We start from the raw sequence: 24,275 nt of genomic DNA on the forward strand, positions 1-24,275 counted from the left end.
CAAGTGAAGAGACTGACCCAGAATTAACACAGAATTGAGTTCAAATTCTGTCCTTTTTAACTCTAAAGTCCTTATGCTCTCCGTATCCCATGGAGCCTGCCTACCCCAGACTCAGAGCAGGTACTGTGTGTAGAAAGCTTTTCTAGTCCCTTTATTTGGTGAGTGTCCTCTCCTGCTTGCGACTGTCTTCATTTGTTTTTTTACTGAAAAAGCAGCTGGGCTTCTGTCTGCTCTCCCAGGGCCACCAAATTTGTCAGTGCTATTATAAGAGTTTTAACCAATAAAACCAATAAGCAAAATGCGTCATGACCTTTTTTTTTTTTTCAAGAAAAAAAAAATGCCAGGCTTTTTTCGTAATTATCCCTGGCATAATTTGTGTTTCTTTTTGCTCCCACAAATCCTGAAATCATGAAAATCCTGAAAAAATCATCTCACGAGGATGAAACCATGCCCTTTTAAAAACAAGTTTTATTTGTTGGAGAGAGAGTGTTCTGGCACACACAAGAGTGTGAGTGGGGGAGGGGGAAGGGGTAAAGGGGTAGGGAGAGGGAGAGAATCTGAAGCCGATTCCCACCACTCCCTCCGAGTGCGGAGCCCAAAGCAGGGCTTGATCTCCCCATCCATGAGATCATGACCTGAGCCAAAACCAAGAGGCGGACACTTAACCGACTGAGCCACCCAGGTGCCCCCAAACCATGCCTTTTTATAAGTATGCCCTACACTAACCCTTACCCATCTGGTCATTTAGGCAAAGTGAAAGCTCAGACTTGTGCTACCAAGCATCTCCCCAAATGTTTGTGAAACTCGAGATCGAACTGTCCTTCTTCCCTAAGCTTATGGTAGTATTATCATTCTGTATGATTGAGTTTATCACAGTAGAGTTACTCTTGAGTTAGGTTCATTGATGTTTTTATATTGGGCCAGGATGATATATTAAAAATAGAGATATCTATGGACAGAAACCTAAGTATTTTTCTCCGTAGCCTGGTCAGACTCATTCTAATTTAGGCCACTCATTTGCAAAAAGCAGGGCTCATAATGCTGGACATTTGCTTTCACTTCAGCCTTTGAAATGGCCCCTTTCCCCCACATTGAAATTGATTTCCAGAATATGATTTAAAATCTTGCACTCAGGTAATATATGGGTTCCTTTAACCTTGGCTAGACTAGGGATTATGATGTAGTTTCAATTTAAGATTAGGAAGATTAAGAAAAGAATTAAGATGGGATCTTGCATGGCTTGTGATCCTGTAAAAGACAAAGAAAACAAAGCGAGCTCTTCTCTTTCATATTTCTAGTTACTGGTATCCATCTAAGTACATGAAAATATGTACTGAATTCCAGCAGATAGGCACAGCACCACCCAGTGTTGCCTTTAAACCAAGACTGACTGTTTGTCTGTTGCCGATTGTTCTCATCCTTATAGACTTTTATTTTTATTATTTTTATTTGGTTCTTTGAAAGTAGTCTCTACCCCTAACACGGGGCTTGAACCCGCAACCCCGAGATCAAGAGTCGCACGTTCCACCGACTGAGCCGGACAGGTGCCCCATGACCGTTTTAAAAATGACCTCTTGTTGCTTACTGTGGGAGCAGACAAACCAGGATCTTGTGCAAGTCACACATGTGTCTGCAAAGAGAAGTTTACTCTTTTATTTTCCTTTGAAGTACCCCTAAGTATACTCTTAAAATACATCATGGACCACATACCATTCTTTGTTTCCCACATGGGATAAAACATCTTGAAGGGGAGAAGCTGAAAACAAGTATATTAAACTGAACGACCTTTTTTTCTGGCAGAAGGTCCTGGTATGAAATTGGTCCTTGAATTTTGCAAAGGAGGCTATATTTGCAGCCTTCCTTTTCCTAAGAAGGGCCATTTTAATAATTTTTGCTCTCACATCAAAGACTTTTCATAATTATAGCCACTAATTGCAGGAGTAATGGTGTGCCATCTGCAGGCTCTGTGTAATGGAAACTAGAGAGGAAAACATGTCCCTCTGCCTACTGAGACTCACCGAGGAACCTGAGGCCCCCGTGCCAGATTGCCACCCCTCGGCCCCGGGTCCGACAGCATCTTCTTGTCCTTCTCCCTCACCCGGTTCTCATCCGTTCTTTCTCTCTCTCCTGTGGCCTTCATGATGGGTCACGTTCTGGGACTTGGGGGGAGTGACTGGAGCTTCCCTTGGGGACCAGATATTCAACTGCATTAATTGCTTTACAAGTGAACAGTTGACCCATGACCCCAAAAATATACGGAAGGCAACTTGGATACTGACGAAGTGAAAGGAGCATCCACTTACCCAGCCCAGGCAAGCTGTCTGATGTGGGACAATGAGCATCCGTCTCAAGCTGGACTCTTGCCCAGGTTTCTGAAGCTCTGCCGCCTGCCTTAAGTCCTACGATGGCACCGTTCTACAGTGACTCCAGTGTCAGCCCTATGACAGCGACTTTCATTTCCTCTTAGAGGCTCAAACTAGAATGGCCTCTTTCCTTTCATCCCCACCCAAAGCAGAAATGGTAACAGGCAGCCCTTCATTTTTGATTATCTGACAGTTCTGCACTCATGTGGACCGGTCACCTCTGTTGCACTGGTGTTTTTCGGAACATTCGCATCTCTGTGGCCCTGGGGGTAACTGTGAGGTCTCTTATCTGGAGGCCTGCGTCTGAGGATGGCCGGGAATTGAACAGGCCTGTAGGGACTTGAGTGCAGAGCAAATGCCTGGTTTCTTTCTTTTCCTTGTCACTTGCTGGCAAAGCAGCAATCGCTGTTCCATCGTCTTCTGTAAGGAAGTAAATTTTTTCATGTCATCAATAAGTAATCGCATTAATACTTCAATTTAGTGCTCAAGATCTGCCTTTACTTTTTCCTCTCTGTGATACTTAAGAAATAAGAGCCAAACAGTAGGTGGTTGGCATGGCAGCGGCCCAGCTGAAGAATTCCCTAATTGATACCTTACATTTTGCTTCAAGCACCTTTTTATCAGAGTTTCAGAGCCCAGAACAAACAGGGATTAATCCCAGTGTGGCACAGAGGAATTGTGTAGTATCTCAGCTCCTTTGCTGTTTGGTGTGTCGGTCACTTGAAGGCATAAAAGCTCTCTCTTGAGACCTCGCTTGCAAAAATTGAATGGGGCATGTCAGTGATTTATTGCCTGTTGGAATATAAGTTTAGGGAAGCTCAGCCTTAAATGACCAGAGTCTGATACTTATAAAAATTAAAGCATTAACACCGTCTGAGAGGTGGGGTGTTTTAAAATACATTTGAATGACTAGTGACCTGACATGTCAAGCCAAATAGCTTAAAAAAAAAAAAAAAAAAGCATTTGTGTGAGCAGTTTTCGCTTTGCTGATTTTGCTTTGTTGACCAAGAAAGGTAGCCAAACCCGATCCCCAAGGAGTCTGCTTATTCCTTTTGTTACGGGATCCTGCTTTTGAGCCCAGACGAACATCTCCTGTTTTGGACGACTCAGAAAATGAACACAGCGCATCTGGCAATGCACGGGTTGTATTTGAGTGTGTGTAAGTGCAAACTCTTCCTCCCAGTTTGTCCAGAGGCACCTCCAAAGAGCCCATCTGTTGAAGCCCCAGAGTGAGAAGCATGGGTTGGGTGGATTTCCCCGGGATAGTGTCAACTCTCCTATCTTTTGAACTTGAGTTGTTCTAAGAGAAGATCAGAGGACCTTGGAGATTCTGAGGGATAGGAGCTGCAGGAATTCCGATTATGGAGTAAGAGGGAGAAAGAAAACGCCTGCAGAGCAACAATTAAAATCCGTGTAACTTTCAAGAGTAGAGACCACGCCTTTTGCATTTTCTGCACTGGTGGATGGCACAGTTTCTGTGTTGCCAAACTGGGTCAAAGTTTAGTCTGGGTAAAGTGAACCGTTGTTGATTTAGGCCTAGGGAAAGTTTTAAGGCAGCTTTCTCTTCCCAGATAATCTCTTGCCGTGGACTGTGGAAGTAACTAGTTCCGGAAGTGATAAAGATACTGCATGTTTTTAATCCCAAGGAACAGATCAAGTGTAATCAAATCGACAGATCTGATCCTAAAGGAAAGATTCTGAAATGGGGGATTGAGTGGTGCCAAGGAGCTAGTAGATTGCCATTAGGATAAATCCCGGTCAGACAGGGCTTCCTTGCCTAGCCAGGTAAGCTGGGAGAGTCTCCGTAAAGAGTGGGACACCGAGAACTTAAGCAAAGTCAGTCTTCTGGGAAAGGCAACATCATTTCTCCAAGGCGGAATCTATGCTTGGCTAATGAATGACCTTGTGGTTTTCAAGGGACTAAAGCATATGTGGACAAAGGGAAACCAGGGCCCATGGTCTCCTTGGGCCTTCAAAACGCTGTTGCACACCAAGCCAAGGAAACTGGAAGTAATGGGCATCACCACAGGAATGTGGGACTGTTCGATCAAGCATTATGCAGCAGCTGACTCCGAGGAAGGAAGCCAAGGGTATGGGTAGAGAATTCTCTGGATAGCTATATTCGTGGTGCCTGCTCCACAAAATTAGGACCAAGACGTTTTACTTAGAGCTCCAAAAAATGACCTAGAAGAGGAAGTATACTCTGCAAGCTCTGTCAACAGACGTTTTCTCAGGAGCAAAGAGCCCACTAAAAAGGAATAAATTCTAGGGTGTATGTCCCCAAAGGCAGTAGGCCCCCAGGGGTTAGGGTATTTGATAATGGCGAGAAGAGGAGCTTTTTTGAGGGTTGGAGAGACTCAGCCTGGCAAAAGGAGGACCCTGCACCTCCTCCATCTGCCTGTGCTTAAGCAAGATGCCGAATTTTTCCTCCCGTGGTATAGAAGTTGACCCCTGTTCAGCTGTGGCTCATGTCCGTATGTGTGGAATGGAGACTAGTGAAGAGTCCCTCGGTGCAGAGCTGTGTTAGAGTAAGCTGTAGCTCACTGTGACCTTGAGCAAGAATTTTGTGAAAGTGGATTTTAAGCGATGCCACGAAGTACAAACACCATAAATGTAAATGTTTCTTTCCTCTTCACCGTTTTATTGATGCCTGCCTGGAATTTTTAATTTTTTTTTTATTTTTATGTTTTTAAAAGATTTTATTTATTTATTTGACAGAGAGAGCACAAGTAGGCAGAGAGGCAGGCAGAGAGAGAGGGGGAAGCAGGCTCCCTGCTGAGCAGAGAGCCCTATGTGGGGCTCCGTCCCAGGACCCTGAGATCATGACCTGAGCCGAAGGCAGAGGCTTAACCCACTGTCCTGGCTAGAATTTTAAAGAATGGTTCCTGCCTAAAGAATGGTCCATGCCACAATTCGTGTGGCATGAAATCTGATGTTGGGAATCATTTCTCTTTATGTGAGGCAGCAGACTTTGCTCTCACTTAGTGTAAAAGCTGTCTAGATAGCCATTTGGAGAAATATCTTTGGGAGGATTCCTGCTTAAGGAGTATGTTATTCTGCAGATTTGTTTTTTGTAGGAAGTAGATTTACTGAAAACCTGTTGTCATACTTTTGGAGGGAGGAATTTTAGGTGTGTCATGAAAGAGAGTAAAAAAAAAAAGTGGAGGGTTTTTATTTTCCTAGGCACCCAAGCTGAAAGCAATTATGGAAAAAAAGAGAAGCTACTTTAAAAAATGTTCATGACCCACATGACCCATGTAGCATATACGAGATGGGACATATTGATATTTGCATTAGGGGAAGTGTCTGTCTGTGACTCGCCCATCCACCAGCTGCATTTTCTTTCACATCTGTGATAAACTTGGGACTCAGCTGCTGACTCTTTCTGATCTTGCTACTTAACCTAAATGGCTTTGGCAGGTTATCTGAGAACGGGGCTCCTGGCGGGGGGGGGGGGCCCCAGAGAGATGATTTAGGAATAATAAGGAAAATCACTCCCTGTTTTTCCAAGGGCACTTTGCCCCATCCACTTTGCCTGTAGTCTTAAGTGATTGCCTGCAGGAGACTGCTCACGGGGGCAAACATTAAGACTTGTGCATAGTAGGGGTTGTGCAGAGAAAGAGCGAGATGCTGGTGGCCAGCATTCCCCACACCCTGGAAGTCCCTGTGGCCCTCCAAGCCTGGCCTGACAAGCTGTCTTAGAGATGACCCCACCAAAGCCTCGGTCTGCCAGGGATTGTGATCCAGAAGCACTGTTGGGTGTCAGAGAACAGGGTGTTCGAGCCAATGAATGGGATTTTGTCTCTAGGCTACTTTTTTGTGGGTCGCTGAATATGTAACTGAGGCGTTCGCAACCCTTTACCTCCAAGCATTCTGTTAAATTGTGAGTCCGGTGAAGATTACAAATTGGCGTTGGAGAGAAACTCCGGACTGGAAAGCCGTCTTCTGTTCGCGGTAAAACGAGAGAACTCCGACTTTTCCTGCCTGCCCCTAGCCAGCCCCCCAGCCGTTCCACCACAGTTCTGTGAGCCTTCATTAGCACCGACTGCTTAGGTAGTGGGCATCAGAGCCTCCGAGTCCTTGAGTTTTAGGTTAATCCCCAGTAGTGCTGTTTCTTTTGCGATTCCTGGGCCTTGAACAAAGGGGTTGTAAATGGGCAAAATCCATGCCGATGCTCTCTCTGCTCTTACGTGACTGTAACCTAGGTCAGAGTTTGCATTTCTCGCCGCCCGCTCGCTTGGGTGACTGCATTACTTTAGCAAAGCTTCGGTTTACTACTACTAAAAGGGGCTTCCAAGATGGCCTGATAGAAACTTTGGTTCATAATTTGCTTATCATTTAAAAAGCGCTAAAAACCCTGCTGATTTCTATCTGGAGTGGACTTGAAAGTGGATCTGAATGCTCGTTGGGTGATGCATGGAGTTGGAAAGTAGCAACCCCGACTCTTCCAACTATACTTATAGGAAGGTATTCTTGGAAAAATATAATACAACTGATTTTCAAAATATATGTGTTTCTGATTGGCCTTCTTTAGCCCACCTTGCAGCATTAGTGGACCCCACAGTAATTGGCAGTCTTAAGCAAGCCCTCCAGAGCTGTATTTTGGCAAGGTTTTGCAAAATACTAACTAGCTGCATTTCTCCTACTGATTGGTAGGTGATCTCAAATGCTACATCTGCATAATAACTATAATTTATGTGCTTTCTTATGAAGGCTTGGGTCAAATGACTGAAGGCTTTCGATGTGCCTCACACATCCCATGTGGTACTTCCACTCCTTTTTGCAAAAGGGGCGGGTGGATTAATGTATATGCTGCCCCCGCCCCCCTGGGAATATTAAAACCCTTTAGAGATTTTCTTTCTTTGTTCCTGTGAAGCAGAACATTGTATATTCCTCCTGGGGTTCGTAGGTAGCTTGGAGTCAGTGGAGTTACACAGCAACCTGCTTTTAGGCTCACTTTGTGGCTTCATGGATTTAGATCTGAAAGTGAGCAGAAACCATTTTGGTAACTCTTGAGACCGACGGCAAGGAATTGTTTTACTTTTGGAACAAATAAAAATTAGAAAAAGAGTAAAGTAGCAATTGAGGGATTAGGAAAATCACCCCCAGCAAATCATAGCTTAATGTAGCTCTGGCTAATAAAATTACACCAAGTATTCATATTTTTTAAAAGCCTGATTAAGGCCCCCTTCCCCCACATTTACCCATTTTTCTTTTGGAAACTGAAGTTTGCTTTTAAGAAATAATAATAAACTTTTTTTTTTTATTCTAGAATAGTTTCAGATTTACAGAAGCTGGGAGGCTAGCACAGGCAGTTTTCTTATCACTAGCATCTTACCTTAGTGTGGTGCATTGTCATAATCGAAAAACCAGCGCGGCTGCATTATTATTCTTTGAAGTCCCCATTTAATTCTGATATTCTGGTATTCTTAGTTTCTTTTTAATTTTACTAATGCTTTTACTGAGATATAATTCAGATCCTAAATGATTTGCCCATCAAATATATATAGGGACTTTTAATATACCTGCAGAATTATGGATTCACCACCAAAAGCAATTTTAGAAAATTTTCATCATCCAGAAAGAAATCGCCTACCTTTTAGCTGCAGTCTCTCCTTACTTCCCGTTCCTCTAGGCAACCCACTAACCTCCTTTCTGTCTCTGTGAATTGACCTATGCTGAACATTTCCTGTAAATGGAATCATATGTGTGGACTTTTTGGTGGCTGGCTCTCTCACTTAGCATAGATTTGAGTTTTTGTTTTGTTTGTTTTTAAGATCCAGCCGCGTTTTCAGACGTACCAAGACTTTGTTCTTCCTCCTGGTGGAATGATCCATCATACAGATAGGTACCGTTTTGCTTGTCCCCATAGATGGACATTTCGCCATTAGGTTGATACTGCTGTAAACATTCACATACAAGTCTTTGTGTGATTTCCTTGGCTTTCCCCCAGTGTCTTTTTCTGGTCCAGGGACCCACCCAGAATACCTTATCTTAGTCCATCATCAGGGACCCACCCAGAATACCTTATCTTAGTCCATCATCATGTCCCCTTAAGCTCCCAGGGCTTTGCTTTTGGTGGCCCTTGAGATGTCTTGTGTTTCTTTTTCATCCGTTCTCTCTCACTTATGCGCACCGTTCAATGCCTCTCATCTGGCTGTCTTGACTCCCCTCAGATCCACCCTTGAACAAGAAACTTTCCTGAACTAGCCAGAGGACAGAAGGTGCTGCCCTCCGGGCCCTTCTTCCCTCGGCTGGTACAAGTCTCTTCCTGGATGACTTCAGTAGCTCATCAGGGTAGAATAGATGTTCTCTCTTTCTGCGTTTCCTCATTGCACTTTTTACATTTATGGAATGCTTCCTTGTTTACAAAGGGCTTTGCAAGGCTCTGGTGGGTGAGCGGCTTTTCTTGCAGTGGACGTGCCTGCAGTGAACCACGTCCAGCTGAGACTCCAACCCGGGGCCTGGCTTGCCACGTCAGTCTTCTTATCCCAAGACTACCATTACCACCAGCCTTGCAGAATGAAAGATCCAAATTGCGTTAAGTATTTGGAACCTTTTGAAACTCAACTTCCTAAAAACCCCTTGTAAAGAGCTAAGTTTTCTTCAAAGCCCAAGTGAGGCAGACACTCCGTTTCGGCAAGAAGGAGCAATGTCAAATTATAGTCTTCTTACGTTTGCAATTGACGGAGTGCTTTCCGGTCTGTTCTTCTCAGATATTCCCCATGGCAGCCCTTCCCCTTAGGGTGCAATTTGTGTCTCTTTTACCAATGGCATCTGGTTGTTTCATTGGTGAAAACCAGTTGGGGTGCTGAGAATGCCCTACAAATCATGCTGGTGCAGACGAGCCTGGGTTCTCTGCCACCATGTCCCGAAGAGGTTCCCTCCATTCACGGCTCTGGGGGGACCTGAAGACTAGAATCTCCCCGTATCTCCTACAGATGCAGGAAGCCAGCGCCTGAGTGGTGACTACAAGCTTCCTCCTATCACCATTCCCCCCAAATATGTGAGAATCGGAGAGACATGTTCTTGGCATCTGGTCGGACTTCTAAATGAATTTTCTGAGAAAGACCTAGAATGTAATTGTAAGATATAGTGCAAAATAGCCGAATTGGTAGTAAATATAGTAAAGCTGCTTATTTACAAGTGGTGAGAACTGCTCACCACTTGTAGCACTTTCTAGAGGGAAGTGGGTACAAGCAGCCGAAAATCCACAGACGTCAGCTGCTCCCCATTTGTACCTCGGAGCCAGCCTTCTGTGAGAGGAAGTGAGCGAGGTAAAGCGAGAAAGCACGTGTCCAGATTGTTTGCCCCCGAGTCTTGGTAAAGGATGGACTAGATTGCTTATCCTCAGGGTCTGCCTATTTAAGCACTGATCTGAAGAGCTTCCAAAAGGAACCAATACAGGATCGAGTAGTAATTGATGGTGATTGTCTTCGTTCAGCTTTGAAAACCAAGGCATTGATAACAAGACTAAAGAGAAATTACATAGAACTGGTGTGATTGAAAAAAGTTTGCCTCTTCCAAGGGATTTTATTTATTTATTTATTTTTTGGTTTTCAATGACATAGAGTTAAGCTTTAAAAGCACGCTTCATTGACTCTCATCCAAGCCTCTGAGGACAGGGCTAGGGGACCTTTTTTCTTTAGAAGGCCACTGACCCACAAAGAAAAATCTAATCAAGGGCCATGTACAAAAAGCAACTTAATTTAGGTGCTTCCTTAGAAAACCATAAAGCATTGAACTTACCTGCTTTTTAAATGAAGATCAGGGAACTCTAAATCAACAAATTTACAAAAAAAAAAAAAAAAGGAAAAGGGAAAAAGCCTCTGGGTTCATATTCAGGGCTGTCCGAAGCTACACAGGAGGGTGACGGAGAACAGTCCAGGCAGAGGGAAGGAGTGAAAGCAGCCAGGAAGTGATACATGGACAGAAGCCTGCACACAGCAGGGGTCATGGAAGGAGGAGTTTGAGCTAGGGAAACCGAGGAAACAAGAATAGCTATGGGTCATGACCCGCTGTTCACCTGAGCCATTCTCAGAGCAGAGCTCTTCTGTGACTCTGCTACTCAAGCCTTTCAGGTACTAATTCTTATGGCTGTGTCTGTAGCAGAATTACTTAGGGCCCTTAAAAAAAAAAAAGCACATGCCTAGTACTTACCCCCATACTGTCTGCCCACCTGTGCCACATCAGGTCCTCTTGTCCCTGTGCTCACTCTCTCAGCCCAAAGCAAGCATCGCTCCATGTTTCGTGAGAAAGGATCACCAGCTTTAGAAAGATGATCTCTAGAAAGAATAGGCATTTGTCCTTCAGACACACCATTTTAGGAGCAGTCACAGACAAAGAGAATGTCTTTAAAATAATACTTGTGCCTTTTTAATATAAACCATTTGGGGCACTTAAAATAGAAATATTCAAGTTCAAGATCGAGAGTGCTCTTCCAACAGAGCCAGCCAGGTGCCCCAGAAGTAGTCAAGTTTTATTAGTTTATTTTTAAAGATTTATTTATTTCTTTAAGCGTGAGCTACTACGTGGAGCTTGGGGTGGCTAGGGGCAGAAAGAGCGGGGATCCCAAGCAGACTCTGCATTGAGCACGGAGCTTCAGACAGGGCTTGATCCTATGACGCCGAGATCGCAACCCGAGCTGAAACCAAGAGTGGGACACTTGACCGACTGTGCCACCCAGACACCTCGATGTTTTAAAAACCAATTGAGTGGTTTTAGTTCTAACCAGAATGTGGAGCTCGGATTCCATTTTCAAGTGCACCAAGACTGACCCACCCATCACTTCCTCCTTGAACTTTCCATCAACCGAAAGGGGTTGCGGCACCAGTCCCCCAGTAGCCTACGTATGTCTAGGGATTTAATTCACAAGTGTGTCTCAGACTGCATTTGTCTTAGGCAGGGCTTTGGACAGGGATGTCAGATTACATTTTCAAGTAATACTTTTTAGAAATACAGACCGAATAAGTGGTGTGTTCCAGCCTACATGGGCAAAAGTGGCCTGTTGGAGTGGGCTTCTTGAAACCAAGAGGAAGACGACTTTGCCAGAGGCAGCATTAGCCGAGTGTCTACCCTGTTGTCATCCTTTACACAAGCTGAGCCTTTTACCATTAGACAAAGTCTTCCTGGAAAGACCTTCTCTCTGAAATGAAAGCGGACTCTCTTTTGTTCTGGTATAATCCAGAAGGTCCTGCTAAGGGCCCCTGATGGCTATGAAACAGGCCGAGTATCCCGGCTGTGCTGGGCTATCTATTTATTTCTTTATTTAAAGATTTTATTTATTTATTTGTGTGAGAGAACATGCACACAAGCATGGAGTGGGAGAGGGACAAGCAGACCCCATCCAGAGTGCAGAGACTGACGTGGGACTCCGTCCTCCAGCCCCAAGATCCGGTGGTCGGAAATCAAGAGTCAGCCACCCAACCGACTGAGCCACCCAGTCGCCCAGATAGGCCAGACCTTTTAGATGCTCTGTTGAATACATGTGTCTGTGGAAATAGCAGGTTACTGGTAACTTTTATTGTTATTAGACATTTTTGAAAGGTGTCTTCTCAGTGTAAAATATCTATGGGTCAGTTTATACCCATCAATGTCTAGCACCTTCTTAAGTATAGAAAATTATTCTTTCCTGCTGGCTCTGAATTTTCTGGTTTCAGGTTGTGTGAGTGTGTGTGTGTATCCGTGTGTCGCTGAGTGTGTTATGCATTAGGGGTGGGAAGAAGGTGTACTTTTCCTTGGGTTTAGAAACCTTTGATAGCATCCATGAAGTGGCCCCTTGGTTTATTATTTGTGTGAACCCTATTAAGATTCGGTGAACGTAGATTTTTTTTTCCAAACTCGTGAATTGTTTTGCCTTGGAAATTCAGTGTATATCCCAATGGAATCTTTGCAGGCGTTTGAAAACCAGCATGTGATGAATTTTAGCCTGTGACAAACTTAAGAAGTAGCTGCTCCCTTAACTATAATTCATTTAAATAGCCCTGCGGTGTCTTAAGCTCTCACTCTGAGCATTCCAATTAGTTTTCTGTGTGGGGTGTGAGTGTGATGGATTATTTAACCCAACTATAGCAAGTTGGGTTCCTTCATGTTATTTCACATGTCAAGACCGTGTTGGGGGAAATCCTCAACCCTGAAACCTGGAGACGACTGGATAGCTCTCTGTTAATTATGTGCCTTGGTACCAAGGGCCTGCTGTGAACTTGTTAAGCCAGGGAAGAGGGAGTTTTGTTTTTGGTTGTAACAAAGGTGTTTGCAGAAAACTGAGCCTTAGCAACCTGCTTCTTTGGCTAATGAGATCTGAGACACTGCAGCTTCACAACTCCTAAACTCTTATACCCAATCTTACCCCCCCGCCCCCTGCCCTTTTTTAGTTAGATTGATCTGTTGACCAAGAGTTTCAAGAATGCCGAAAGAGACTTTCAGCAGTTTCTGGATGAAGAAGTTGTTTGAAGATTGTTTCCCTCCACCTTTTCCTAAATAGTCCTTGATTACTATAACCACCCCCTTTTTGTGTTGCAGCAATATTCTCCCTACTTTTTAATTGTCGAGAAGGAAAGATGATCAGGCACACGTATGATTATGTGATTATTTGCATACGTGCTGTAGACAGTCCTGGTTTAGCCAGATTAAGTTGCTTAAGTCTGTTTCATCTGCAGTGCCCCACCTCTCCAAAGCCACTGCAGTATGTATCTTAGGTCAAGGTTATTCTTCAAAACACAGTCAGCCAGGAAGCAGCAATGGCCAGCTCATGGGCCAGTTCAATTCCTTGGCTGGTGGTGGTTGAGTCGCCCTTCATTCTCCAATCCTTTATTTATTGCATCCACTTATGGGAGACAGGTGCATGTATCTTCAGCATACTCCGTTCCTGAGTTCCCAAGGTCTCGATTTGTTTTCAGACCCTTTGTCTTGCATGGACCGTGGTTGGCAATGGCAGTAAGTCCTTGTAAATGTCTGTAAAATTAGATCACACCAGTTCATGGCAGTGTGGCTCGAGGGGTAAGAACTATTGGGGTGCAGGTTTCAGTGGCATCCCATCTCTTGGGCATTATGAGGGAGAAGTATGGTCTCCGCAAAGCACAGTTGTGTTCTGTGGCAGGAGGAACAAGGTGTGGGTGAACTTTGGGATCTTAAAAAAAAAAAGAGAGAGAAAGCCCTCCAAACCTTCCTGTCCTAACCACAAGCAGAATGTAGTCAGTTTAGAGGGAGGGAGATACCTTGTGGGTTGAGCTGCTGCGGAGTGATGCATCTTATGGCATTTCTCTTGACTCCTAGGACTATATCACTCCGTGAAGATGACATTTATTGGAAGCCATTAGTCTATACTGGGATGAGTGGGCACTTATCCTGGTATTATAAGGTCAGATGGTGTCTGACAACTGCACATGATGTGCTGAATGAGAAAATCTGAAATTTAAGGATCATTTGCCCTTAGCCTTTGTGACTTATCATAGCCTGAAATTACCCAGTGTGAACTCCCATTGTTTTCTTTTGGCCAACAACCCCTTGAGATCTACTTACCCCTTTGCTTCCCCACAGTATAACTACCACTGGTGTGTTCGCTCATCATGTATTTGGCTGTCTTGTATTTTATTTTTTTATTTTATTTATTAGAGGGGGGAAGCACAGGGGGAGAGAGAGTGAGAAGCTGGCTCCCCTGCTGAGCAAGGAGCCCAGTGTAGGACTCAATCCCAGGACCTGGGATCATGGCCTGAACCAAAGGCAGACACTTTTTTTTTTTAAAGATATTATTTATTTATTTGACAGACAGAGATCACAAGTAGGCAGAGAGGCTGGCAGAGAGAGAGGAAGAAACGCAGCCTCCCTGCTGAGCAGAGAGCCCCATGTGGGGCTCAATCCTAGGACCCTGGGATCATGACCTGAGCTGAAGGCAGAGGCTTTAACCCACTGAGCCACCCAGGCGCCCAAAGGCAGATACTTAACCCACTGAGCCACCCAGGCACCCCTGACATGTACTTTATAGATCATTCTTCATTAGGGTACCCTCTCTTGGAATGTAAACTCCCAAAAGCTAGAAAAACTTACGGTCATTTGTTTGACTCCTACAGTATTTAGCATAGAATCTTGAATGATTTCTTTAATAAAAAAAGAAAGAAAAAGTATGGGTTGATCTTGAATGATAGTGTTTATTGGCCACACCGATTTTCCTGTAATGTAGCAGTCTTCTTGATTCACATGTTCTTTTGTCTATTGTAGGTGGCTTTGTTATTTTAGCTTTCCCATAAGGGAATGGGGTGCTTATAGTTCATTTATCCCCCAACATGGGGCTTGAACCCATGACCCTGAGAACAGGAGTTGCATGCTTTACCCGACTGAGCCTGCTAGATGTCTCGATATTTAGTTTTTGTAAAACTTTTCAGATACACAGGATGCCTAGGCTTTTGCGGGAAAGGCGTGTGTTTACTAAAGCCAAACTCTTCCCTTTTGGACTTGATGAAGGATGATGGGATTGATTGTCCTACAATTTTATCTTCCAGGTGATCATTTGAAGATCTGTCCCCAGGGCTATACCTGCTGCTCTCAGGAGATGGAGGAGAGATACAGCCTGCAAAGTAAAGATGATTTCAAAAGTGTGGTCAGCGAACAGTGCAATCAGTTGCAAGCCGTCTTTGCTTCCCGTTACAAGAAGTTTGACGGTAGGTACGGGAACTTTGGCCCAAGTAAGCAGCAGTATGTGCTTTGTCCTTGAATCCATTTGACACCTTTTCTGCAAGTCATGGTTCAGAGGTGACAGTTCAGTTTCCACGACTGCTTTTTCGGAACTCCCAAGACTTTCTCCTTGTTGGATCCTAAGGGCCAGTTAGCCTTCCAGCTTCACTGCTGGGATCCGTCTGGATGCACTAGAATCTGTATGGTAGGCATTATGGAAATATGGTTGCAAGGAGCCAAAAAAGAGATGGAAGTAGTTTAATTTAAGGGCTTTCATTTATTTTCTTGGGTGAACACAAAATAGTGCTGTTGACGCAAGTCACTTAAAAAAAAAAATCTCCCTAATAAAAAGCAGGCGGGCATCTGAAGACTTAGAATAAGCATAGAGATTCTGCAGATGCTCGACTTCAAATTAAGTTGCAAACTGGATTTCCCAGAGATAACTAGAATTCCTAGAAGCCCCATAGAACACAGATAGGGTTAAAACTCGGCTCTTGAGTTGGCACGCAGCAGTGGCCCAGGAGTAGCTACTATATTTATAATTGTTGTTAAGCTGGGCTTCATCCCTTAGCTGGCACTTTGGCTTAGTCTATCCATGTAAAACCACGACCAAACCCATTTCAGTCCCCTGTGCCAAACGTGAATTCTCATACACACGCTGTCTTCTAATAGTGAAGAAATCACCCATCTGAGCCAAATGAGCGGCACGTCAATCATATCTAAAGCAATGTTACAGATGATAGACTTGAAAAACTCTGGAGTATGGGGTCCAAAACACCTCAGGATTCTCTTCTCTGGTGCTCTTCACTCAGTTTGAAGATTGTTATGAAGTAGATTTAATTTTAATAGGAATGATTTCCTTTGTGCCTGTTTTAAAGGCCATTCTAATTACATAGTACCTTTGAAGCATGCTTTTCTTGACATTATGTGTGTTGAAGAAGTACAAGGCAAATTTTCGAGATGTGAAATGTCTTTGAGTATTTCTGCAAAGGGCTTGTTACCATGGTGAGAAGTTGGACTAAATTAGATTTATATAGCTGATAAGGCAGTCCCCAGCTAAAGAACAGGTTGTATTTCAAATGTTGGCTTTTGAGATTCGTTATTTGAAACTTATAACCGATTTAATAGGTGTTAGGTTCCCAGGCTAGGCCAGGAGAACATATTGAATTTGTAACGTAGTTGGACTAAAGTTTTCTCTATGTAGCATGTCATTTATCTATGCCATTTTGCCACCAGTTACCGTGCAAAATTGTATTCAGTCTTGATTTTATGTCCTTTTTTTCCTGGATGGGTGAAAATGTTCTATGTATCTATATATCCTGTTTATCAGTCCATACCCCCCCGACACACACACGTGTGCTGTAACCATTAAATGTACTTAACAACATGTTAACACCATGCGAAGGTGGGTGTTATTGTCAAAAGACATCATTAGGCCACCTCTGTCTCTCTTGGTCCCTAAACTGTTAGTGTAATTATTGAGTCTCTCTTGGTCCCTAAACTGTTAGTGTAATTATTGAAAAGACTGGTAATTTACTTGACTCTGGCATTTTTCATTCAAGACAGTAACTGTAGCATTTTCTTTGAGGAGAATACTTAGAAAGATAATCAGATGGCCATCTCTGAAAACTTGAGATGCTGAAATACAAAAATGACCCCTTGGGTTTAATAAGGGCATTTAGATGGGGAAAAGTCCTGCTCTTCACAAATGGCAGGCCTGTTGGTAGCATGATGGAGTGAAGATCAAGCTGTTTTCAAGTTCTGCCACCTCCGAGTGGCCCCATTTCCTGTTAGACATGTCTCCTCCAATTGTGGAGCCCATGGACATTGTGACCTCTCTCACCCAAGGGCCTGCTGTTCAAGCTGTTCTTTCCCCTTCCCACTCCCCATGGTTTTCTAGCATTACTCCTATGACTCCAGTGTGTAGTTTTTAAAAAGCCATTCAGAGAAACACTGTCAGTAAGTGTTAACATATGTTTTTTTTAAAACGGATGGAAAAACAGTTTCTCTGGCCTTTCCCTACCAGGTTTCACATTCAGTAAATGTGTTAACACTGTTTCTTTCTCAGTTTCAAAACTGGTCATGAAAATTGATTGTGAAACCTTAGTTTGTTTCTTCTGACTTCAAATTAAAACATGGCGTAGACAATAAAGGTAGTGAGCACAGAGTAAATTTCTTTTGAAGGAGTAGTAGTTGAAATGTGTTTGGCCTGGAGGTCAGAACAGAGCTGGGATGCATTGCCTATTTCATGCCTAAAGAGGAGGTTGAGTGAAATTGTACAGGGGCTGTCTTGATGCTCAGAAATCCAAGGGCAGGGTGCTTGGTCCAAGAATGGTCCAGGCCATTATAAAGGACAAGCCCGAGGTTATTGATGTGAATGAGGAGTTTGGGCCGAGCAACAAGATGGCCACTGGAGAACCAAGCTGGGGTGGCTAGGTGGCACGAAGAAGGCTGACAAGTCTTGAGGAAATAGGAGAGGGTCACATGGGAACCTACAAGGTCAGGCAACTTCAAAGGAGCATCTTTTGCCATCTCTAAGCTATGGTATAAATTTGAAGTGGTGACCCTGAGCCCAGGCAACTTCCTCTACCATCAAAATTCCAAGTCCTGTTGATGAGATACCACTAGAGAGAGTGCACACATCAAGCGGTGGGTGGGGGCAGGGGCAGAGGGAGAGGGAGAAGCAGCTGGATCCCAGGAGCCCGAGATCATGACCTGAGCTGAAGGCAGACACTTAACCGACTGAGCCACCCAGGCGCCCCTGTTAGAAACTTTTCAACAAAAATAAGGTTCATAGGCTTTTAGCAGGTCAGCCTTCTTTAACTAGAAACCATTCCATGACCTCAAATTTCTATCATTCTTCCTCAAGGAGCTCCGGAGTTCTAGTGCCAGTCTTGGCGTTTTGGAGCCAGTTCCCTTATCTCTAAAGGCTTTCTTTTGTTCTACATTTTTAATTTTTTTTACATGTTTAATTTTTTATTGTTTGCCCATCTAAAGAGATTATACAGTCTGTAAATCTGTTTTTAAGTTCTAAACTGTGTGCATGCATGTGTTTTCAGACCCAGCTAAAGTACAGAAGCATGCTTCCTTAGGCCGCATCCCTCCCCACCAGAATTCTCAGGATTCTCCTATTTTAAACTTGTAGATCTGAGTTTAAGGTCTCACCTCTTTATTTTTCTACACTGTAATCTCCTTTATGTACTCTTGAACTGAGGAAGTTCCATACCAGAAGTGTACTATCCTAGGCTAGAGACCTAGAGCCAGAAAGGGAAGCGGCAGAGCTAGCTGCTCCCCCTCTTGGTGGGTTCTGGGAAAAAAAAATTTTTTTCTTTTTTTTTTTTGAAGTAGAACTGCTAATTAACATAGCTGAATGGGTTGTCTCATGAATATGCTAATCAGATGCTCAGTTCAGGGGGCTTTGAAAGAATTGCCAGGCAAAGGAGTAGAAATAATAGAAGTGGGGCATAATCCTTGTTTTAGGACCACAACATAAAGGCCCACCCCAAAATGTCGTGTTTTGTGAGAGACTAGTTGTTTTTAAAAGAAGCATAGTTCAATCAAACAACCCAAATAGATGGTTAAAAAGATTAGAGCTGCCACGTTAAATATATCTCTGAATCACATAGTAAAAATGAAGTAACAAGTATGAAAATACATTTTTGCTTCACTTCCCGAATCAAATGGTTTGTATGCTGAGGAAATCTTAAGGAAATGGAGATATCTGAGTCCAGCCCATTGCAAAAAGTGTTAATTCCTCATTTTAGGGAACAAATGCAGTAACTTCAGGAAGCAGAGCACACTGAATTGTCAGCCTGGTTCCGTTGTGAACCCACTGTGACCCACGGCAATTAACTGGGTCTCAGTTTTCCCATCCATAAAATGAGGGGGTTGAGCTCGATGGTCTCTATAAAGACCCTTTCAGTTCTAAAAATTCTGTGAATCTTCTAAACATGTGACTGGACCAGCTGCTTTAGTGAAAGGTCTCACAAGATGTTAATTAGCCGCCTGTCTGGTACCCTCTATTTTCCTGCTATCATTTCTTAACTCCACTACTTTCCCCAGGTCTTTGAAAACCCTCCCATGAGCCTGAAGCTTGTTAACTCGAATAATAGTAGAAATTTTCTGAATTAGCTTAAAACGCACATAAAAGAAATAATTGTCTGTCCCATCTATCTGCATGGGCCAAGTGTAAATCAAAGTGGCCACCCTTCCCTTAAGCCCTCAAGCCCCCTTGTTTTCTATCACTTCACAAAGGCAGGACGCGTTGCACTCTGCAGATTTAGCCAAATCTGTGTTTTAATCACTGACTGGAAATTTCCCAGAGTTCACAGCGGCCAGCCCTTCATTAGGCCGGTCGGGAAACCAGCGACCAGTGCTGAGGCGCAGGGAGCTGACGGCATTAGCATTCACAGGCCCATGAAAGCAGTGACCTCAGTGGGAGGAAGCTGGCCACTCACCTTAAAAGGCAAATGTGTCCGACTAAGCTTCATGGCCATTAGCTAAGCTGAAATTTCTGGAATTTTCCTGACCTCTGACCACCACTATTTCTTCAGCTACGTCCTTTTATTCTTGTGCTCTGCCCCTCCATGTCGACTGACTGAAGACCCCTGGGGAAGGTCTTTATGTATATTAAAAGGCAAGTCTTAAATATCCTCTAAAATAAACATGTAGTAGGAATGTAGTACATACATCCATCCTAGGGGTGACTTTTAATTTTTTAAAATCAAAAAATTTTTTTTGACTTTGTTTTTTCAGTGTTCCAAAATTCATCATTTATGCATCACACCCAGTGCTCCCTGCAGTACGTGCCCTCCTTAGTACCCACCACCGTCTCCCCCTCCGATTTCGCCCCACTCCCTTCTCTCCATCTCCCCATGTCCTCCATGTTATTCCTTATGCTCCACAAATAAGTGAAACCATATGATAGTTGACTCTCTCTGCTTGACTTATTTCACTCAGCATAATCTCTTCCAGTCCCGTCCATGTTGATACAAAAGTTGGGTATTCGTCCTTTCTGATGACTCAATAATATTTCATTGTGTATATGGACCACATCTTCTTTATCCATTCGTTCGTTGAAGGGCATCTTGGTTCTTTCCACAGTTTGGCGACTATGGCCATTGCTGCTATGAACATTGGGGTACAGATGGCCCTTTTCATGACATCTGTATCTTTGGTGTGGGGTGACTTTAATCCTCACCTCAGATTGGATCCATTCAGATGTTTAAAAAAAATGTGTTGCTTTTTTAAACCTCTTCTGTAGTGCAGTGGACAGCATTTCACGGGACATGTATCTTCGGAGTTGGAGAGAGAGACAGAGACACATGCTAGGCCTTCTGGCCATCCTGCAAATGTTGCGCTCTTTCCAGATCCTAATGTCGGGAGTCTTTGATTTCGTTGGACGGCACTACTCCTCTTTTCTTTACCATTCTATTTTCTTTTCCTTCCCTGTGAAGGGGACTAAAATGCCAGGCATTTTGGCTAACTCTTTTGATAATCTCTCTGTGAAACTCAATAAAAAAGAGACATTGGCAGCTTACTGTAATCAAATCAAGAGCTCAGACAACACTCACATTTCCGTATTGTCAAAGGTTTTCTGCCCTGTGAGTTGTTATCTGAAGTGTGACCAATTGTGGCGCTAGCGTTGGCTATCTCGCCGGGTTGGGAAGGCTAGTGAGGCTCGAGGGGAGCCCCTAGCCCCAGCGCTGTGGGCCTCTGCTGTTAGCTTTGACTTCTTAAGGAGTCACAGCATCAGCAAGAGGCAGCTCATCTGTTTGGAGGCAAGTAAATAAAATGGAAGAGCGTCAGCTGAAAGCCTTTTATCTCCTTTGTTGGTTCACTGCACTTTGAGCCTGGGAGTGGAGAATGCTGTTGTTCCTCTCTGCCCACCTCCTTCTCTGTGTCTGTCTGGCGAGGCGAAGAAAAGGGCGTATTTGATCTAGCACTGCCTCCCAACTGATTGACTGGGGGAATTCTCCAGCCAGTTGGTCCTTCCTTGTTTATTGCCCCGGCCCAGCTCTGTACCCCTCCCCTGGAAAGAATCAGCAAAGCCATCGAAACTCTCAAAATAAATATGGCTCAGAGTGTTACATTTGCACACCTTTTTCAGAGGTCAGTGTGTCAGAAGTCTTGAAAACATTCATACCCTTTGAGTTAGTCATTCTACTTTTCCGTATTTATCTCAAGGAAAGAAAGATTTCTGTGCAAGCGTGTTCATCACAGCATTACTTCCAATAATGACAAACAGGAAATCTGTCTAAATGTCCCATGATGGCTCTGGCCCATCCACATGCAGTTGTTACCGGTGAAGTTTCTGAAGGATCTCTAATCCCACAGGAAACGCTAAGCTCACGGTGTCACCCGAGAACGGGGTACAGATACAATATGATCTCAAGCCGGTAACAGTACATATCTTCAGAGGAAGAAGAGAATTCAATAAAGCATCATTGTTGTGCTTTAGTAGTGGGGTTATTGGCAGTATGTTTATATTTTCTTTGTATCTTACCAGACTTTTTAAATGGCTGCAATTTGAATGGGACACTTAAAATTGTATCTTTTTAAATGAAAAAATGTAAGAAATGCTTTGGTGGCATTTTAAGAAAATATCTGGGTGGGGTTTTTGTTTGTTTGGTTGGTTTTTTGCCCCCTAACATATCACACTGGTCACTATAGACCCTATGTAGACAAAAAAATGCATGGAAACCTCCAGCAATTAAGTTAAATGAATGGAATGAGGGAAGTAAAGCACTTTGTGCATACATGAGGGTACAGTAGTTTTCTGGTTATAAAATGTCACTGAAAAATTTGGGTGAACAAATTTGAGAAACATCTGTTGAAAAAAATTACCCCAGGTCCGTAACACCTGTTATAATATATGTCAACATTTTTGCCTCGTCTTTTTTGTGCAGGTAGATGCAAATTGGAATCCTAACAGATTACAGTTCCCGTGTGTCCCAGTTTTCTCTTGATAGTAGGTCATGAGCACCTAGACCATATGAGAAGGCTTCTGTGGGAGTTTGTAGAATAGATCCACATAAAGGTTAGTATAGAGAACCTCTGGGCTGGCCGCTCCAACCTCCTGGCTTCCTTAACTTCTTAAGTCCGCCTCCTCTGGGCACCTGAGTGAGAAGGAGTACGTGCGTCAAAGGGAACTGGCTAGCTGGTGCTGGTGTACCCTTGGTACGGATGACATGGGGTCCAGGAGAAGGCTTAAGAGCTATGACCCCATGTCTCCGGCTACAGTAGCGTGGGACGGGTGCCACGGGAGATACCATAAGGACCTTTAGCATTCAGAATGGATTACCCAAGAAAATGAGCGTTGTGGACGTTCACAGCCCCTCGTGAGGACTGCAGTTGGCTGTGGCGCTTCATCCTAGGGGAGGTCTGTGTATGTGCGATCAGTTGACGAGCATTAGTCAAGTACGTGTCTTTTTAGTACATCACACCCTAGCAGGCACTTTGGAGGGAGTAAGATCATGCCAAGACAGAGGAAAGTGCCTGCGGGAAACTTCAGCAGACATTACCGAAAAAGCAAGGCAGCAGGGGAAGATTATCAGAGACCGAAGTTTGCGTTTCTTTGCGTTTCATTTCAGTGGGTAAGATGCTTGTTTCATTTCCTTTTTCTCTTTCATTTGTAGATGCTTAACGTTAGCCATTCTTGCTTAAATGCGAGATCTCCAATGAAGGGGTGACTAGAACTCGAGTTTTCTTAACAGGGAGAAAAGTATGATTTGTAGCACTTACAAGGAGCCTGCTTTTCTCAGGAATTTTGTCGAGGTGGTAACTTACTGTTCGCACGCCGTGCCAGGGCTGTGAAGCACAGTCTTTACAGTAAAGGGGAAATTAATCCTTCGACGGAAAAGGAGGTTTCCTAATAATATAAATACAAGGTGGCAATTTATAACACGCAGCCAAGTGGATTGAGTAGAAAGGGCTTCCAGTCTCTTAAGGTCGTGGGTTAGTTCTAGAACGTTTTCTAGCTCATTAATCAATAGCCAGTCGATTGTTTATAATGGAGTAACTAATGGTGTTTAATAGCAGAACTGGGGCCTTTTGACCTCTGTCAAGAATTTTGAATGTTTATTTGATGCAAGACGAGTGGCTGGGGATAGAGAAGAACGCGATGTTCCTCTTCGTTGTTTTAAAAGACAGGATATTGCGTAGAAAACTTATATGGAAAAGGCGACCTCTCGTTCTAGTTTTTCCCATGTTAAACTGATACTACTGACATTCAGAATAATCCATTTGAGAGCTGGAAAATACTTGCAGTCCCATAGCTCAGCCCTTGTACTGAGCGGACTTCTGGCAGATGAAATGCATGGGGAGGGTTGGGGGTTGACCTGCCGCTTCATTCTTAATTTTCCTTTCCCCAATTCTTTGCTTAATCTTTAACCCTGATCGGTGTTTATATGTGTGTGATGTCTGTGATACTCTCTTTTAATATAAAGCCTCTCCCACGGGCTGAGGTTTCTCCCTTCGGTGTCTTTCACTTGGTGGTCGCTGCCACCCTTGCAGATGTCAGGGACATTTCACCGCGCTGGAAGCTGGAGCCATTAAGCATTTCCTTTGCCTAAATTGCTCCCAGTTTTATAAGGCCTTGGGTCTTCTTAACTGACCTCCAGCAGCTTTGGCTTAATTTATGTTCCCCGAGCTGCATACTATTCGACTCTGCCAAGAAGGATAAAAACCAGCCTTAAGAGATTTTTAAAGTGACTGTAGATAGGAAGAAACCCTAAAGGTGACAATAAGAACCCTTTGCTGATTATAAGAATTAGCATTTATTGAGATCTCTGGCGTGCTGGCCATTATTCATGAGGTGAGCAGTAACAGCCTTATGTTATGGGTGAGGCCCAAGAAAATCAGTGACGTTAGATCTTCTGTCCATTCAAGGCCACACAGCTCATAGGTGAGGGATCCCACACTTCGCCCATGTTTCACCCCGTTTCGATATGTAGCATGTTACAGTGTTTGTGTTTAGTGCTCACCCATAAGTCCTGGGAGTAGCAGTTGCTTGATCCTTAGAATGTAAACACTTAAGCTGAAAGCTAAGGGAGAAATACACCCTGATCAACTTTGACTCCGTCTTTCAGATACCTGTAGCATCCCTTGAAACAGACATTTTCTGTGAATACAAGCATTTTCCATGAATACAAGCAGTTGTCACAAGGGAGATCTAATTCCCGATGATCTAAGCTTCTGATGGTTGTGGAGTCCTGGGTACACTGCTCTGGCCAGTCCTCTATT

The 24,275-nt window shown here is 43.7% G+C and overlaps 1 protein-coding gene across 1 annotated transcript in view; it reads left to right on the plus strand.

The window, feature by feature from the left end:
- GPC4 (glypican 4) overlaps positions 1-24,275 on the plus strand; it is a 106,637-nt gene that overhangs the window by 57,906 nt on the left and 24,456 nt on the right. Inside the window, exon 2 of the mRNA XM_059384902.1 lies at positions 14,861-15,019. Within this exon, the coding sequence (XP_059240885.1) occupies positions 14,861-15,019 (159 nt within the window). The remainder of the gene's footprint in view (positions 1-14,860; positions 15,020-24,275) is intronic.

This window comes from Mustela nigripes, chromosome X, assembly GCF_022355385.1.
Source record: "Mustela nigripes isolate SB6536 chromosome X, MUSNIG.SB6536, whole genome shotgun sequence".
Taxonomy (NCBI): Eukaryota; Metazoa; Chordata; class Mammalia; order Carnivora; family Mustelidae; genus Mustela; species Mustela nigripes.